This window comes from Stegostoma tigrinum, chromosome 15, assembly GCF_030684315.1.
Source record: "Stegostoma tigrinum isolate sSteTig4 chromosome 15, sSteTig4.hap1, whole genome shotgun sequence".
In the NCBI taxonomy this organism is placed as follows: Eukaryota; Metazoa; Chordata; class Chondrichthyes; order Orectolobiformes; family Stegostomatidae; genus Stegostoma; species Stegostoma tigrinum.
Genome location: NC_081368.1, coordinates 14,902,865 through 14,919,926, shown reverse-complemented (window position 1 = coordinate 14,919,926; position 17,062 = coordinate 14,902,865). Strand labels below are relative to the sequence as shown.

Genomic DNA, 17,062 nt, shown 5'->3' with positions numbered 1-17,062 from the left:
CATACATACATTCTTGACCAACACCAACTCACACTGGCTCAGAACTGCACTACTCCCTAGTTCCACTTCACACTCCAGCTCGTTTGACATGCTGACTTTTCATGACTTCTCATGAGGAGTCACTGGACTTGAGCCATTAACCCTTGAGCCATGTCCCCAAGCATGATGTTTCTGCAGCGATTTCTGCTTTTATTTGACTTCCAGCATCTGCAGTTTGTTGTTTTACTCCTTTGGAGATTGTGCCTTCAGCTGTCAAAGCCCTAAGCATCTGGAAACATCGCAAACTTAGAATCAGAGAATCCCTACAATGTGGAAGCAGACCATTAGGCCCATCAAGTGCACACTGACCCTCCGGAAGAGCATCCCACCTGGACTACCCCACACCCACCCTATCCCTGTAACCCTGCATTTCTCATGGCTAGCCTGCACATCCCTGGACACTATGGGCAATTGACAATGTCCAATCCACCTAACCTGCATGTCTTGGGACTGTGGAAGGAAATTGAAGCAGCTGGAGGAAACCCAAGCAGATGTGGAGAAAATGTGCAAACTCCACACATGTCACCAGAGGGTGGAAAAGAACCTGGGTCCCTGGCTCTGTGAGGCAGCAGTGCTAACCACCCAGGCACTGTGCTGCCTCTGCTTCTCATTCCTTCTGTAAGATGCTCTTTAAAATTTTGGACTAATACAAGCACTAATCAGTAGATATCAGCTGGCTGCAATATGCTTGGATCTGGAAGTCTGATCGGAGGAATATCGCTGTGAAGGCAACTTTGAATGTGAAAAGTTTACCGAAAGCTGATGGTAAATTTTGGAAGTCGGAGGTGTTTCCTTTGCCTTGTGCTGGTCTGGTTTATAGGGATTGCTTAGAGACTCATATAAGACAGAAACTGGTCCTCTGGTCCAACTTGTCCATGCTGAGCATGTTCCCTGAACTGAACTAGTCCGTGTTTTTCCTGTGTTTAGCCCATATCCCTCAACCTTTCATGTCCGTATACCTGTCCAAGTATGTTTTAAATGTAATTGTTCTTGCCTGTACCTCTTCCTCAGTGTGGCTTGATTTCTCGGATTTGCCAAGGCTGGATTGGTCCAGGGAACGTGGTATTGTAGTAATATCAATGGACTAGTATTCCAGTATCACAGGCTATTATTCTGGGGACAAAACGCAGAAACTGCGGGTGAAACTCAGCAGATCTGTCGGCATCTGTGGGAGGAACGCAGAGCTAAGGTTTCGCATCCAGTAACTCTGGTCTGTCAATTTTGCCAGCAGTTTCTGTTTTTGCCTCCTGTCCAGCACCCAACAGATCTTCATTTTATTTCAGTTCTCTGGGGACCTGGGTTCAAATCCCACCATTTAAATTCAGCAAAATCTGGAATAAAGAGCTAGCCACTGGTTGGCTATCTAACCATTGGTGATTGATTGTTCTAAAAACTCATCTGATTCACTAATGTCCTTTTTAGGGAAGGAAATCTGCCATCCTTACCTGGTCTGGCCTACATGTAACTCCAGACCCACAGCAATGTGGCTGACTCTTAACTGCCCCCTGGGCAATTTGGGATGGGCAATAAATGCCAGCCTAGCCAGTGATAACCAGACCCATAGAACAAATTCTGACATGTGTAGGAGGTACTTGGTCATTTATAGGGTCCGGTCAGTTACGACATAGTTAAAAGAGGGTAATTTATTGGAAGTATGACCTTAATAGAAAGGAGAAACTAAGTGTGGTTCACCAAATTTGACAGTGGCTCTTGTTGAAACAAGATCATCCAGATCAGCTTCCTCTTTGAGGCCATCTGAAGGCGATGTTTGAACCAGTCACACTAAGATCTGCCTCCATGACCTGCCTGAACATTTCCTTTAATCATTCACGGGATGAGGGCATCACTGGCCAGGCAGCATTTATTGCCCATTCCTAATAGCCCAGAGGGTAGTTAAGAGGCAACCACATTGCTGTGGGTCTGGAGTCCCATGTAGGTCAGACGAGGTAAGGAAGGCAGTTTCCTTCCCTAAAGGACGTTAGTGAACCGGGTGGGTTTTCCCAACAATCAGCAATGGATTTGTGGTCATCATTAGACCCTTAATTCCAGATTTCTCTTTTTGGATTCAAATTCCACCATCTGCCATGGTGGGATTCAAACCTGCATCCCCAGAACATTACCTGGGTCTCTGGATTAACAGTCCAGCGATTTAATACCACTAGGCCATTGCCTCCCCTAACCTATTTGCTATTTGCATGAATAACTCAGTACCAGATTTTGAAGTATTCCTATGAAGCACTTCAGGATGTTTTCTGAATTTGCAGTCACTATATAAATACAAATTTTGTTTTTCTAGCAAGATGACATTTACATAATAGTCCTTAATCTCATTAGGGGTTGTACTTGTTTGACTGAGTTACTGAGACTACCAGTTGTGGAGTTTTCCATTCCTACCTCTTGTTTTGATTGCTGGGATGGGCAGGATCTGGCAGGTGAATGTTTACAATACAGATTCCCCTTCGAAGAAAACACTTTCCAGCATCCACTTTCTCAAGTTTTATTTTATAAACTTCACAGTAGATTTGGTTTTGGTAAAGCGGCAGACATAGCAACTTTACTTTAACGACAGTAATCTTTACAGGAGAGGCTATTATTCTAGCTCCTACCTTCTATGCAGCCATGCCTTGTTATGTGAAGAAATGCCCAAAGTCATTTGCAACTAGCAACTGACTGAAAGGAGGATTGTTGGATCAGTTTGTTTGAGAGAGGGGGTGGAAATTCTTTGTATTTGTTCACGAGCGAAGACATGAGCTTTCCTCTTTTAGGCTGTTCATATTCCTCATTTACTCATTTAGACAGATCGCCTTTCCCATTTTTCTTACACCACTGACTTTCTTTTCCCTTCTCTTTGTTCTGATCTGCTCTTTGTCTGAGAGCTATCCAACAATTGCCCAGCAGTAGCCACAGGCTGCTGCAGTCTGCCATTATTGATCAATATAATGAAGCATGTGTTGCAATGATCTGCATTATATCACTGTCAAGCAACAGTAAAGCTGTACTGCACTGGCAAATGTGTTAAATAATACGGTGCACACCAGGACTGCCTCGAGTACAGAGTGGGAGAGGGTGGAAAGGATTTGGTTATAATATTTTTCGTAGCCCATCATTTATTGTCTATTTAATTCTGTCCCTCTGTGTCTGTCTCTCTCTTTTTTCAGTCCCACTGCGGACAAACCCTGAATTAATGGATGAACCACAACGTGATTGGTAGGGTGTAATGTGGTCTCATTTATGGAAATTGATCGTGGAAACATATGATTAATTACAAAGTGAAATACCTCGTGCTCAACCTCCTCTAGATATGAATTTCTTTTTTAGATCATTCATAGGATGTTGCTGGCATTTATTGCCCATCCCTAATTGCTCTTGAACTGAGTGGCTTCCTAGGCCATTTTTGGAGTTGGTTTAGAGTTGATCACACTACTGTGGGCCTGGAATCACATGTAGGCTAGACCAGGTGAGAATGGCGGATTTCCTTCCCTGAAGAAAATTAGTGAGCCAGATGGATTTTTATAACAATTAACAACGGTGACCACTGGACTAGCTTTTAATTCCAGATTTATTTTAAGAAACAAATATAAATTCCACCCTCTGCTATGGTGGATTCAAATCTACATCAACATTGGAACTCTAGTGCAATGACATTACCATTTTAATAACATGAATTAATGCCATGGGAAGAAGAGATATATGGAGCTGTGTTAAGAGGTCAAGACACAATATCATAGATAATAGAATCTCTGTGTGTGGGAACAGGCCACTTGGCCCAACAAGTCCACACTGACCCTCAAAACATTCGACCCAGACACACCTCCCTATGACCTACCTAATCTACACATCCATGGACACTATTGGCAATTTAGCATGGCCAATCCGCCTAGGCTGTACATCTTTGGACAGTGGGAGGAAACCAGTGCAGATTCTGGGAGAATGTGCAAAGTCCACACAGGTAGTTGCCTGAGGGTGGAATTGAACCCAGGTTCCTGATGCTGAGAGGCTGCAGTGCTAGCCACTGAGCCATTATGTCGCCCCTTAATGATCAAAATATTGACCATTGAATATGCTAAAGCCAATCAGTGTTTGAAGGACGTATTAGCTTTTCAATGTGCATTTAAAGCATATCAGATCACTTCTGGAAGCTTTGGAGGCTTTGAAACATAGTCTGTTGCCAATGAGAAAGCTAATTAGGAAGTTTCCAAGAAGAGGATTATTTCATTCACTAACTATTCCATGTATCTGCTCTCTAGCCATCCATTAAAACTTGTCATTCAGATTAAACACTGCTTCTGTAGGAACACTTCGAAAGGACACAGTTTAGCCACCAGCTCCCACTAATGGCAAATCTGTCTCACTGCAGAAGAATGAGGGATTAACACACATTGTCCTATTTCTCCATTGTCTCTTGCAATCCTTCTCCCCTCAGGAGAAATTGAACATTGAAATGAAAGGTTTTTTTTGGCTTGTTAGTTTGATTGTACTCTAGCTGGATGGAAATCAAACCTGGGAGTTAGACATCAAAGGATTGTTAAGAAAACCAGAAATTGCTGGAGAAACTCAAACCTGACAGTATCTGTGGGCACAAACAATTACGTTTCTCGTCTGGTGACTCTTCTTCACAACTGGACTCAAACTGTTAACTGTGCTTTCTTCCCACTAGTCCTTCCAGACCTGCTGAGTTTCTCCAGCAATTTCTATTTTTGTTTCTGATCTACAGTATTTTGTTTTGTCAAAGGAGCATTACTCCAGTTTCCCTGAAATGCTAGATCCATGAGAAATTTAATGTGCACTAGATATATGACTTGGAACTATTTCAAATTGACATCTCTTTTGTTTTAAAAAAAAAAGCAGATGCGTTTTTTTTGCTTCAGTAAGCATGTGTCTGAAAGCTCTATGGCAGCGTGGTTAATATTATTTCATGTGGGATCCAGGGAAGCAACCCAATTGGATACAAAATTGACTTGAAGGTAGGAGACAGAGGTTGGTGGTGGAGGGTTATTTTTCACACTGGAAACCTGTGACCAGTGGTATGCCACAAGGATTGGTGCTGAATCTGCTGCTTTTCATCATTAACATAAATAATTTGGAAATGAACAAAGGAGGTATGGTTAGTAGGAAATAGTAAGAACTGCCGATGCTGGAGTCTGAGATAACATAGTTTGGAGCTGGAGGAACACAGCAGACCAGGCAGCATCAGAGGAGCAGGATTTTGAAAGAAGGGTCCTGACCTGAAATGTCAGCTTTCCTGCTCCTCTGCTGCAGGTCTGCTGTGTTCCTCCAGCTCCACATTGTCTTATCTAACGCATGGTTAGTAAGTTTGCTGATGACACCAAAGTATGTGATGTGGTGGACAATGAAGATTACCTCAGTGCAACAGGACCTTGATCGGATGGACAAATGGGCAGATGGAGTTTAATTTAGTTAAATGTGAGGTATTGCATTTTGGTAAGGCAAACCAGGGCAGGTCTTATACACTTAATGACGGGGCCCTGGGGAGTGCTGCTGAACAAAGACCAAAAAGTGCAGGTGAAGTTTCTTGAAGGTGGAGTCACAGGCGGTGAAGTAGTTTGGTGCACTTGCTTTGATTGGTCAGACCACTGAATATAGGATTTGGGATGCCATGTTGTGGCTGCACAGGACATTGGTGAATCCACCTTTGAAGTACTGTGTACACTTCTGCTCGCCCTCTTGTAGGAAGGATGTTGTTAAACTTGAGAGGGTGCAGAAAAGATTTACAAGGATGGTAGTGGGACTGGAAGGTTGAGCTTTTGGGAGAGGCTGAATAGGCTCGGACTTTTTTCCCTGGAATGTTAGAGACTATGGGGTGACCTTAAGGGTTTTTTAAATTCGAGGGGCATGAACTGTGTGAATAGCCATGGGCTTTTTCCTGGGCTGTGTGAGTCCACAACTAGAAGACACAGGTTTTGAGGTGAGCGAGGAAAGATTTAAAAAGGGCTGGAAGGATAACTTTTCCCACACAGGTTGGTGCATGTATGGAACGAGCTGCCGGAGGAAATGTTGGAGGCTGGTACAATGACATATCTAAAAGGCATCTGGATAGGTAAATAAATGGAAGGGATTAGAGAAACATGAGCCAAATGCTGGCAAATGGGACTAGATTAATTTAGGGTATCTGGTCAGCATGGACAAGTTGGAACAAAGGGTATGTTCTTGTGCTGTTTGACTCTGACTCTGAGTCTGAGTCATTACATGTAACAAGATGGTCTAAAAGGAAACAGTACTGTTTTTAGATCCGTGTTGTTTGCATACTGCCTTTTGATTCAGGATACTGTTGTTCCCATATGTCATATCTGCTGCCAGTAAAGGCAAGTGAAATAGACTGATTAACTTTGAAAGGGGGATTGGATAAGTTCAGCAGAAGTGCGAGGTGGGAGAAGGGCGGGACGAAGAAGTGAATGTAACTAACTGGAACACAGTTTCAAGGAGCCAACACAGGGGTACGATCACCTTCTGTACAGTGTGAATATCCGCAAGATTTCTGAATCGTTGAGTAAGGAGTTTTTTTTTATTCCTCTATTACAAGTGCAGTTCATCTCCCAAAGGCTTTGATTTGCTGCTTGCCTCAGTGATAGAAACGTTACCACGACACATTGAGAGCACAGCAACAACAGACAAAGGTTGATTGATGGTGGCCCAGAAACCAGAGCTAGGTTAAAAAAATGATCTGTCTGATCAATAATGCAAGTGCTATTTTCTCCTGTGATCTTTCATTATTGGTGTTCACATCAGTCACCAGTGTGGTGGATTTTGCCAAGCTCTACATACCCTCTTCATAGATGTTGAAGAACAAGACAATTCCTAGGCTTGGAAACATGATGAATTTTGCACAGTAAGAAGCTGTAAATGATTTTAAAATCCTTTAGTGGTTAAAGTCCTACCAGACCATCGTCCTGCTTTCTCACTAGAGACACAACTGGTGGCGGTTTAACCAGCGCGTCATTACACCTCAGGTAAGGGGAGAGGTTGAGAAGGAGAGTCAATCCTTCATGGCAACTTCAACTAGTGTCAGAATCAGATGAATGCTTTTGGTATCACAAACCAGCATGCTTTTCCTTCGGTGTTGCTGGGTCACAATCCTGGGATTGCTTCTTATACCACAAGGACTGCAGTGGTTCAAGAGGACAGCTCACTACCACCTTCTCCAGGGCAACTAGGGAAGGGCAGTAAAATGATAGCCTGGCCACTGAAGCCCACATTCCATTAGTGAATATTTTTTAAAAATCATTTTTTTAAATAAACCCTTCAATTTGGTACTAGCCATGGGTTTGGGAGGTGCTACTGACTTAACAAGATGAAAACAGATCATCTACAGATTATCACGTTGCTGTTTGTGAGAGAGTACTATGTGTAAATTGGCTGCTGTCTTTCCTACAGTAGAGACTACATTGCCAAAGAGCTTCATTTGCTGTCAAGTGCTAATGAATGTCCTATGGTCATGCAAGAAAGTGTAGAATTGAGTGTGTCATTTGGTTCTGCAGCTGGCTAAAATTGTTCTTATCACCTAGCAGTTAATTATATTCTTCCTCTTACTTTTTTTTGATCATTTGATTGCAACTACCCTCTGCTCAGGACAATCCATTAAATCAAATGGTGGCACCGTGCGTTGCTGGATCTGAAGTGATTCAAACCTTCAGTAATGTGCCTCAATTTATTCTTTCTCTTCTGTTCATTACTTCCTCAGTGCTGCTACAGAAACTGATGTTTTGCCATACCATAGCCTAACTTGGAAGAGCAGCACTCTCACTTGCTGAGCATTCCTAAGCACAAACCATCCTGTTTTGGGGTTTCTTGCTTGGGAATGCTCAGCAAGCGGCAGTGCTGAGCACTCACCTGCTGATGTTTCTCCTTTTAAAAGGGTGATTGTGAATTTGGAATCATGGAATAGAAGGCTTTGAAGAAAGACAATATCAAAATAGAAGGTTCCTTTGTTCATAGGACCATTACAGCACAGAAGGAGCCATTGGCCCATTGTCTTTGTGCTGATATTTTGCTTCAGGCCCCTGCACATTATTCCTTTTTTAAATAATAGTCAATATCCTCTTTGTGTCAATTGAACCAGCATTCACCACATTCTTGGGCAGTACAGTCCAGGCCCTAACTCAAGTAAAGTTGCAATGGGCTCTCAAGACTGTAGTCTCTCTTTTTCTCTCTTATGAGATAGCAGCCAACTGGTGGTGGTATAATATAAGGCTCACCATGCTTCTGGCCTTCATGGAAACCTCAACCAGTACAGGGATTTGGGGAGGTAGTGTCCTAGTGGTATTATTACTAGACTGCTAATCCCCAGGCAATGACCAGAGACTTGGGTTCAAATCCCACCATGGCAGGCTAGTGGAATTTGAATTTAATAAAAGTCTGGAATTAAGAGTCTAATGAGGACCATGAATCCGTTGTCAAAAAAATACCCATCTGGCTCACTAATATTCTTTTAAAGAAGGAAGCTGCTGCCCTTACCTGGTCTGGCCTACATGTGACTCCAGACCCAAGGCAATGCGGTTGACTTATAACTGTCTTCTGGGCAATTAGGGACTGGCAATAAATGCTGGCCTGGTCAGCGACACCCTCATCTCATGACGTTTTAAAAAAACTGAACACTGTGTTGGTGTTGCTCTGCATTGTAAACCAGCTGTCCAGCTAACTGAGCTAAGTGACCACCACCAGATCCTAAACACCTTTTCCTCACAATGCTGAGATAGCGAGAACTGTAGATGCTAGAGTCAGAGGCAATGCAGTGTGGAGCTACAGGAACACAGCAGGCCAGGCAGCATCAAGGGAGCAGGAAAGTTGATGTTTTGGGTTGGGATCCTTCTTCAGAAAATAACCCTTTTTGCTTCTTTAAGTCTGTACCCTCTAGCTTTTAAAGTTTCATGATTGGCAACATTCACTCTGCCCACTTCACCCCCCACCCCCATTTATCCCAGACTCCTTTATGAATTTTAAATCTTTTAAAATTTCCTCTCTGCCTTTTCCCCTCCGATGAAAACAGTATGACCTCCTCCCAAGCTATCCTAATTGTGGAACCATTGAGAAAATTAATTTATGAAGCTGGTGTTGTGAAGATCCGTGAGGATAGCTTAGTTTTTTTTCCTCAACTTCAGGAGTGTAGAGATCAATTCCTAACGTAACTTTATGCAAAAGTTCAGAGCCTTACAGTGGGGAACAGGCCATTCAGCCCAACAAATCCACACCAACTCTCCAAAGAACATTCAACCCAGACTCTCTCCGTAACCCTGCATTTCCTGTGGCTAATCCACCTAACCTGCATATCTTTGGACTGAGAGGAAACTGGAGCACCTGGCAGAATCTCTCACAGACATGGGAAGAACATGCAAACTCCAAGACACAGTTGCCCAGGGCTAGGATTGAACCTGGGCCCCTGGTGCTGTGAGGCACCAGTGCTAACCACTGACCCACCGTGCTGCCAGTTACAAAGAATTGTTTCCCAACCGTACAATAGTACAGAACAGTTTCAACTAGAAGTCTCAGTTCATTAGTCAATGCAGGTTGACAGATTGTGATGTTTGCTGTGAATGCCGCCTCTGTACTATTGCAGAAGCAAAAGTCAAACACCATTGAAATATAAACTGAAAGCACTTAGCTGCTCAGGTAGAGAGAGAAATGGAGTTACCGGAACTAGGTGAAGTCAGAAACATAATGTGTTTTTAAGGTGAAAGGATCATTGAGGTGTAGAGAAGAACAGATGGGAAGGCCTGAGATAGGGTGGGAGATAGGAGAGAAGAGATGACAATTGCAATGGTTATACAAGGGAATGGGCAATGGTAGCATTACCATGAGATGTTCTTGGGAAAGCATGTTTTTTATTTTATTACGTGCCTTGAAATTTGAAATGAGTGAACACATGTCACTGGCAAGTGGCAAAGGTTCAACTTGGGCCATGATATTAGGACCTTTCCTCCCTTGGCCCTTGATGAAAAACCCCTGTGAATCAGAATTATTTCAGCAGCACTCTGGTAAAGTTGAAATCTCCCTGTAACTTATAGTGGTTCTTTTACACATTGTACTGAGCTTGAAGTATTTCCTGTTCACTGCTTCCAAAAGCTGCATTTTTCAGTAAGTTTAATTTCCCAGTTTTTCTTTAGTTTGGTGCTGGCATGTCTCGAGGTGCCACAATTCACATGAACACTTTTCATCTCAAAATGATACTGATTTAAATTTCATAGTTTCCATGAAGGAAACATGACTGCAAAAGAGCTCTAGATATCACACTCAAGTACATTGCAGACAGAATCACAAAACTGGATGCAGAAGGAACCATTCAGCCCATCGTGACCTCACTGGCTCACGTTTTAATGTAGTGCCACATCATCTTTTTCCCATAACCCTGTACATGATCTTCATTTAATTAATCATCTATAGCCCTTGAATACCTCGATTTGTACCTGCCTTCACTACACTTGCAGTTCCAGACTTGATCACTTGCTGTTTTAAAATATTTTTTTCTCCTCCTACGTTTGCTTCCTTTGCCGGGGTTCTGTCTGTTTAGAATTGTGAGCAGTTTCTCCCTGGCTGCTCTGTCCAGCTCCCTCATGTTGAAAACCCCCATCATATCTCTTAAAATCCTCCTGTCTGAGGGAAAAACAGTCACTATTACAGCTGCATCACCTTACGTTTGGACATTGAGCATTTTTTCCGCCGCCTTCAAACTTGTCTGTCTCCTGTCCACCTATCTTCTCCTCTATCCATCTTTGATCCACTTCCCCCCTCTCTCCCTATTTATTTCAGAACCCTCTTCCCCTCCCCCATTTCTGATGAAGGGTCTAGGCTTGAAATGTCAGCTTTCCTGCTCCTAAGATGCTGCTTGGCCTGCTGTGTTCATCCAGCTTCACACCTTGTTATCTCGGATTCTCCAGCATCTGCAGTTCCCATTATCTCTGATCCAACTTCTGCAAACTTTGGAATGGGACAATTCAAACAAGAGCGGAGGGATGCTTGACAGGGTTGATGCTTAAAAAATAGTTTCCCCTTTTTCCCCCTTTCAGGAGAGACCAAGACTAGGGAACTTCTTTAAAAAAAAAGTTTCCTATTTGGAGGCAAGTTCGTTTAATACAATTAAGGCAGAGGTAAGTTGATACTTGGATAATAGAAGTAAAAGGCAGTAGGATGTAGGCCGAAATTTGCATTTAAGGCCAAAATATAATACGCCGTGATCGTATTAATGGCAGAGGCAGGCTCAGGATCTAGCGACCCATACTTGCTCTTCATTAGGACGTTCATATGTAGGACATTGATGTCCTGCATCGTCTGATGGTATTGAACTTGTCCCATTACGAAGCAAATGCCATCTACTGAGCAACATCAAAGAATATATAAATGTCTATTGTTGGTATGCGGACAATGCATTTAAGTATTACTGTGCAATATTGGTGCGGGATATCCCTACATTAGTTGTAGATTCTGTTTCTCGGTTGGTCTACTTACCCTAGTAATTTAACGCAAGTGTACTCAATATTCAAAAGACAGAGTGCATCATAAAGTTGAGGCAGTTGTTGATGTGCTAGGAATAGAAATATTTGTAGTTATATAGGGGTGCCAGGTGGGTGACATTGGAAGCTTAAATGATAGCTAAGGATGTGAGTTGTTATTGGACATATCCTTGAAGACAACTTCAGAAACTCCTGCCCCTCCCCATGATGCTGCTATTGGCCGTCTCATTAGTTCATTCTGACAGCTTGTCATCTTCTTGCAGCCAGTGGAAAGCCATCAGTCTCATTATAAAGCGATTGGACAATTCTTGACTGTCAGTCAAACAACCTTTTGGGTGCTGGAAATCTGGACTAAAAACAGACTGCTGGGGAAACTCAGCAGGTCAGGCAGCATACATGGAGTGAGAAACAAAGTTAATGTCTCATGTTTGATATGATTCTTCTTCGGAATTGGAGAGCTAACAATGAGACGACCTTCATTCCATTTCCATTTTAAGTAGTATTCATGGGGACTGTTTTTTTAAAATGTCTTCTGCATTACTCTTGTCATTTTCCTCCTGTGCTTTTTGTGTCTGAATTCATGTTTCTACTTTATACTAGAAAGACTGGAACCTGTTACAATGACATCAGCAAAAGGCATCTACATGGGTAAATGAATAGCAAGGGTTTAGAGGGATGTGGGCCAAATGGGACTAGATTAATTTCAGATATTGGGTCAGCACAGATAAATTGGAACGCAGGGTCTATTTTCATGCTGTACAACTCTGGTTCTATGACTGTGTGTAATATTTAACTTTTAACTTTATTTCTTTATTTTTCTATCTAAGATTTTTGTACCTTTGTTACCTTGTACCTAAGATGGTGCCAGAAATGGTAACTTTGTACAATTCTCACTATATTTGAGCACATGACAATAAAATCTAATCTCAAATCTAAATCTAAATCTGTTAATACTTTGTGACTCCTTAGTGGGGAGGAGTTGGTGACTCCTATTACAGGATTAACTTTGCAATAAATTCTCCAGATTGCTGTGCACAAATTGCAGAGTTCACAAATCCCCGGTGGAATCCAGCAGACTCAATCCCACCATACCCTGGGGAGGAAGGCCAGTAACATCACAGGGAATGAAACCAAAAGAACTGCAGATGCTATAAATCAGGAGAAAAAACAGAACTAACTAGCAAAGCTCAGCGTTCTGAGGAAGGGTCACTGGACCAAGAACATTAACTCCGATTTTCCTCCGCAGATACTGCCACACCTCTGAGCTTTTCCAACAACTTCTGTTTTTGTAATATCATAGGGAACCTGGTCATTTGCCCCCCCCCTTCCCCCCCCACACACACTGCCACCTTCTACCAACATCTTTCCCTGTCCGTAAAAAGAGCAAAAATGAGAGAACATGGATTTAAACCAAATGAAATGAAACAAGGGTGATGTGAGAAAAAGCTCAGTAAACAGGGTATGGCATGCACTGTAAGGAAATGTGATGGGGACAGGTTCAATTGAGCCGTTCAAGAGAGCATTGGATGGATATTTGGATACAAATGGTGTACAGAGATATGGGAAAAGGCGGGAGATTAGCACTAGCTAATGATGCTGATTTAAAGAGGGGTGGAGGCACAGTGGACCAAATAGTGGCCTTCTGTACTTCAACAATTTGGCAGTTACATGCAACATCATGGCCAGGATCTTCCTAATAGTAGAGTTTCATTCTTTTTTGAAGTTTTTTTAAAGAAAAGGCCATTGATTGCCCACTTAAGGGCCTTGATGTGGACAGCAGCTGGGCTGCCCTAGATTTTGTCCATCCCACTGTGACATTGTGGTGAGGTGGGTTTGAATTGTTAGATAGGGGAAGGCAGAATTTTGTATCCTTCTCCCTGTCCCTTGCCTGTGAATTCGTCAATCTGAACTCTGATGATCTGTGGGTTATTGATCGGGTGAACACAACAGACTGGTTTGTTAATAAGTCTTACTAATAATTAAAGACTTACTACTTTTTTTTAGAAAATTACCTTTCTTCTTCTCCTTTAACATAGGATCCTAATCCTGGTAACAATTATATAAAAGCCACACCAAATGCCTTTCTGAAGCAGCAACTTCTGAAGAAACAGCATCATAATTTCCTCCAGCAACAGCTCATGGCGGACCAGGTAGGTGCCTCTTTCTTTTTGAAGCACGTTCAGAGAATAATCCTGGGGTTTTATTTTCCAGTAGAGAAGATTCTATATTTCATTGACTGCATTGGACTGCAAAGTCATTGCTTCAACAAAATAGTATTCACCTTTGTATACAACAGGACCGCTCTGCTGTCTCTTAATTGGAAATGTGAAATAAAAACAGCAACATAGCGGAAAATGCTCACCAAAGTCAGGCAGCAGTTGTGGGGAGAGAGAGAACCATTGTTAACTTTCAGGTTGCTGTCTTATTGCAGTTAAAACTTAACACACAATTCTGGGCCTTTCTGATAATCTTATATATTTAAGGCAGATGTGTTGTATTTCTAACTGGGAGAATGAACACGTATACCAAGGAATTCATTGCGAAATTTGTACTCCTTTCCCCAGAATTCCACACATTCCTACCTGGGATCATAATGAGGATGGCTCACCTGGAGATTCAGACAAACGTTATATCTGGAGTCTCCTTTCCTTGCTTCTTCCGAGGCAAAGCCTTGCCAAATATTCTTGATGACATGACCCTTTGGTTGGGTATTTGGACTGGATAGATTGGTCACAATTTATGGTGCTGGCCAAATATTCTTGATGACATGACCCTTTGGTTGGGTATTTGGACTGGATAGATTGGTCACTATTTATGGTGCTGGCCAAATATTCTTGATGACATGACCCTTTGGTTGGGTATTTGGACTGGATAGATTGGTCACTATTTATGGTGCTGGCCAAATATTCTTGATGACATGACCCTTTGGTTGGGAATTTGGACTGAGTAGATTGGTCACAATTTATGGTGCTGGAAAGACAGCATGTCGTCTTTGAAAGTTGTAGAGGTGTACAGCATGGAAGCAGATCCTTCAGTTCAACTCGTCCATGCTGACCAGCTACTCTAAGTTAATCTAGTCCCATTTATCAGCATTTGGGTCCGTATGCCTCTAAACCCTTTCTATTCATGTACCCATCCAGATACCTTTTTAAATGTTGTAATTGTACCAGCCAATACCACTTCCGCTGGCAGTTCATTTCATACACACACTGCCCTCTGTGGGAAAATTCTTGATAGACTTTGTCTGAGAGTCTTAAATGACTTGAGCAAAGGGACTGAAGGTATGGTTTGCCTGTCAGTTGCTTGATCTGTAAAATAGGATCTTTCACAATTTCCTGAGCAAAACAATAAACTGGAAAGTCTCCCACTATCTGAAAGATTTGCACTTTACACAGCAGAAATCAATGCTTTAAGGGAATGGGTGGTGCTGGGGACAATTTTGCTACAAGTAGCAAATCGTACTAGCTTCTTGGTATGGCTCAGAGCCTTTCACCAGCTACAAACTGACAAATTTGAAACACTCGTCCTTCACGTTGTTTGGTGTATTAGTCAGCTCGTGTTTTTGAGAAGCACAGGCTCTAAACGTTTTCTGATGGGATTCAGATGAAGCAGCATTAAGTAACTTAGTCATTTCTGGGAGTGGAATTTGGAAATTCTGCCCTGCCATCAATCTGGACTTTCACAATCCTTGGAAACCTTTAGACATTACAGCTTTTTATTTCATCTGCCTTAATACTTGCAAAATGTACCATTGTGAGTATTAGATTCCAACCTTATTTAGGTACCTAAAGCGAAATACTGTGGATGCTGACGATCTGAATTAAAAACAAAGTACAGGAGAAACTCAACAGGTCTGGCAGCACTTGCAGAGAAAAAAAGAGTTAACATTTGTCCAATTTGAGTGGCCTGAGGACGAGTCGTACTAGACTCAAATTTATCTCTTTTTTTTTCTTTCTCAGCAGGTGCTTTCGGACATGCTGAGTTTCTGTAGCATGTTCTGTTGTGATTTCTTACTATGGTACTGTTTGTTGACTTTGTCACAAGAGGGTAGTGGAAAGCAACTGCCTGGCTCTTGAGACGGGATGTCCATAAGATACTGCCAGAGGGTAAGGAGTATATTCCTCAGCATGAGGTACGTGTTCTAGGTGAGAAGCCCTGGAGAAGATGTTGGCAGAGGAGGAAGACCATGCCATGAAGGAAGATGAAACGTCCAACAGTTCCAAGTATAGCTCCAGAATTATTCCCTCTCTTCTATTCTAAAATAATTAAACAAAAAAGATTTCTGGCCCTGTCTGCTGTTACTGAAGTTTTGTCTGTTGGGAACCCACCACCACCTTCCCAAGACTTGTAGATTAATGGAGTAGCACTGCAGCCTCTCAGTGCCAGGGAACCGGGTTCAATTCCAGCCTCGGGTGACTGTCTGTGTGGAGTTTGCACATTCTCCCCATGTCTGCGTGGGTTTCCTCCGGGTGCTCCAGTTTCATCCCACAGTCCAAAGATGTGCGGGTTAGGTGGATCGGCCTTGCTAAATTGCCCGTAGTCTTCAGGTGTGTGTGGGTTATAGGGGAATGCGTCTGGGTGGGATGTTTCAAGTGGTGGTGTGGGCTTGTTGGGCCAAAGGGCCTGTTTTCCCACTGTAGGGAATCTAATCTAAATCTAATTTAACGTGTTACATGGAGAGCATGACTCAATCAATGCAGGACTTGATCAGTGTTGCACTGACTCTCCCCTTTCCGTTGAAGTTTTTAGTTCTCTGACTGAAATCAGGTCCATTGCTGACAGAGTGATAATGAGAACTGCAGATGCTGGAGAATCCAAGATAACGAAGTGTGAAGCTGGATGAACACAGCAGGCCAAGCAGCATCTTAGGATCACAAAAGCTGACGTTTCGGGCCTAGAGCCTTCATCAGAGAGCCTTCTGATGAAGGGTCTGGGCTCGAAACGTCAGCTTTTGTGCTCCTGAGATGCTGCTTGGCCTGCTGTGTTCATCCAGCCTCACATTTTATTATCTTGGCAAGTTTTTCTTACAAGTTTTGCTTTGTGTTTCATTTGTCACTGCAGTTTTAGGATGTAATTAAAGGGACATCACCCCATCCATTTGTTTTTTTTCAGGAGAAGCAAAGACAACATGATCAAATAAATGGCCACATGATCAGAGTGTCCCCTGAATATAAAGAGCAGAGGAGTGCATTTGGAGTTCAGCAGTTAAGTCAGTTCCAAGGTAAGATCAGTATTGAGCTGTACAGTTTAAAAATCATTGACAAGGATGTCTGTGAGCACTTTATTCATCACTTATCCCTGGCGTGCTGGTTAATTCAGAGGGAAACAGAGGTCTTTAAACTAGACTGGTGTGGCTGTCAGTACAGTTAAGATTCATAGTGACATCCACCTCTCCCCACCTGACCAGAGAAATTCCCCCACTTCCCTGACATTCCTTATTTAATTTCTTGTAGTACATACCCCTCCCTTCATGCAGCACCCTGGCAATGCCACTTGTGGTTTTCCTGTCCAGGCTCCAGAAAGTCTATGTCCTGAAAAGTTGAGTATCAACACCCGCCTAC

The 17,062-nt window shown here is 42.6% G+C and overlaps 1 protein-coding gene across 6 annotated transcripts in view; it reads left to right on the top strand.

Moving 5' to 3' along the window:
- Positions 1 to 17,062, top strand: part of LOC125458849 (mastermind-like protein 2) — a 558,191-nt gene that overhangs the window by 489,203 nt on the left and 51,926 nt on the right. For all 6 annotated transcript variants that reach the window (XM_048544602.2, XM_048544599.2, XM_059651351.1 and 3 more), the window contains exons 3-4: positions 13,538 to 13,651; positions 16,614 to 16,722. In XM_048544602.2, the coding sequence (XP_048400559.1) occupies positions 13,538 to 13,651; positions 16,614 to 16,722 (223 nt within the window). The remainder of the gene's footprint in view (positions 1 to 13,537; positions 13,652 to 16,613; positions 16,723 to 17,062) is intronic.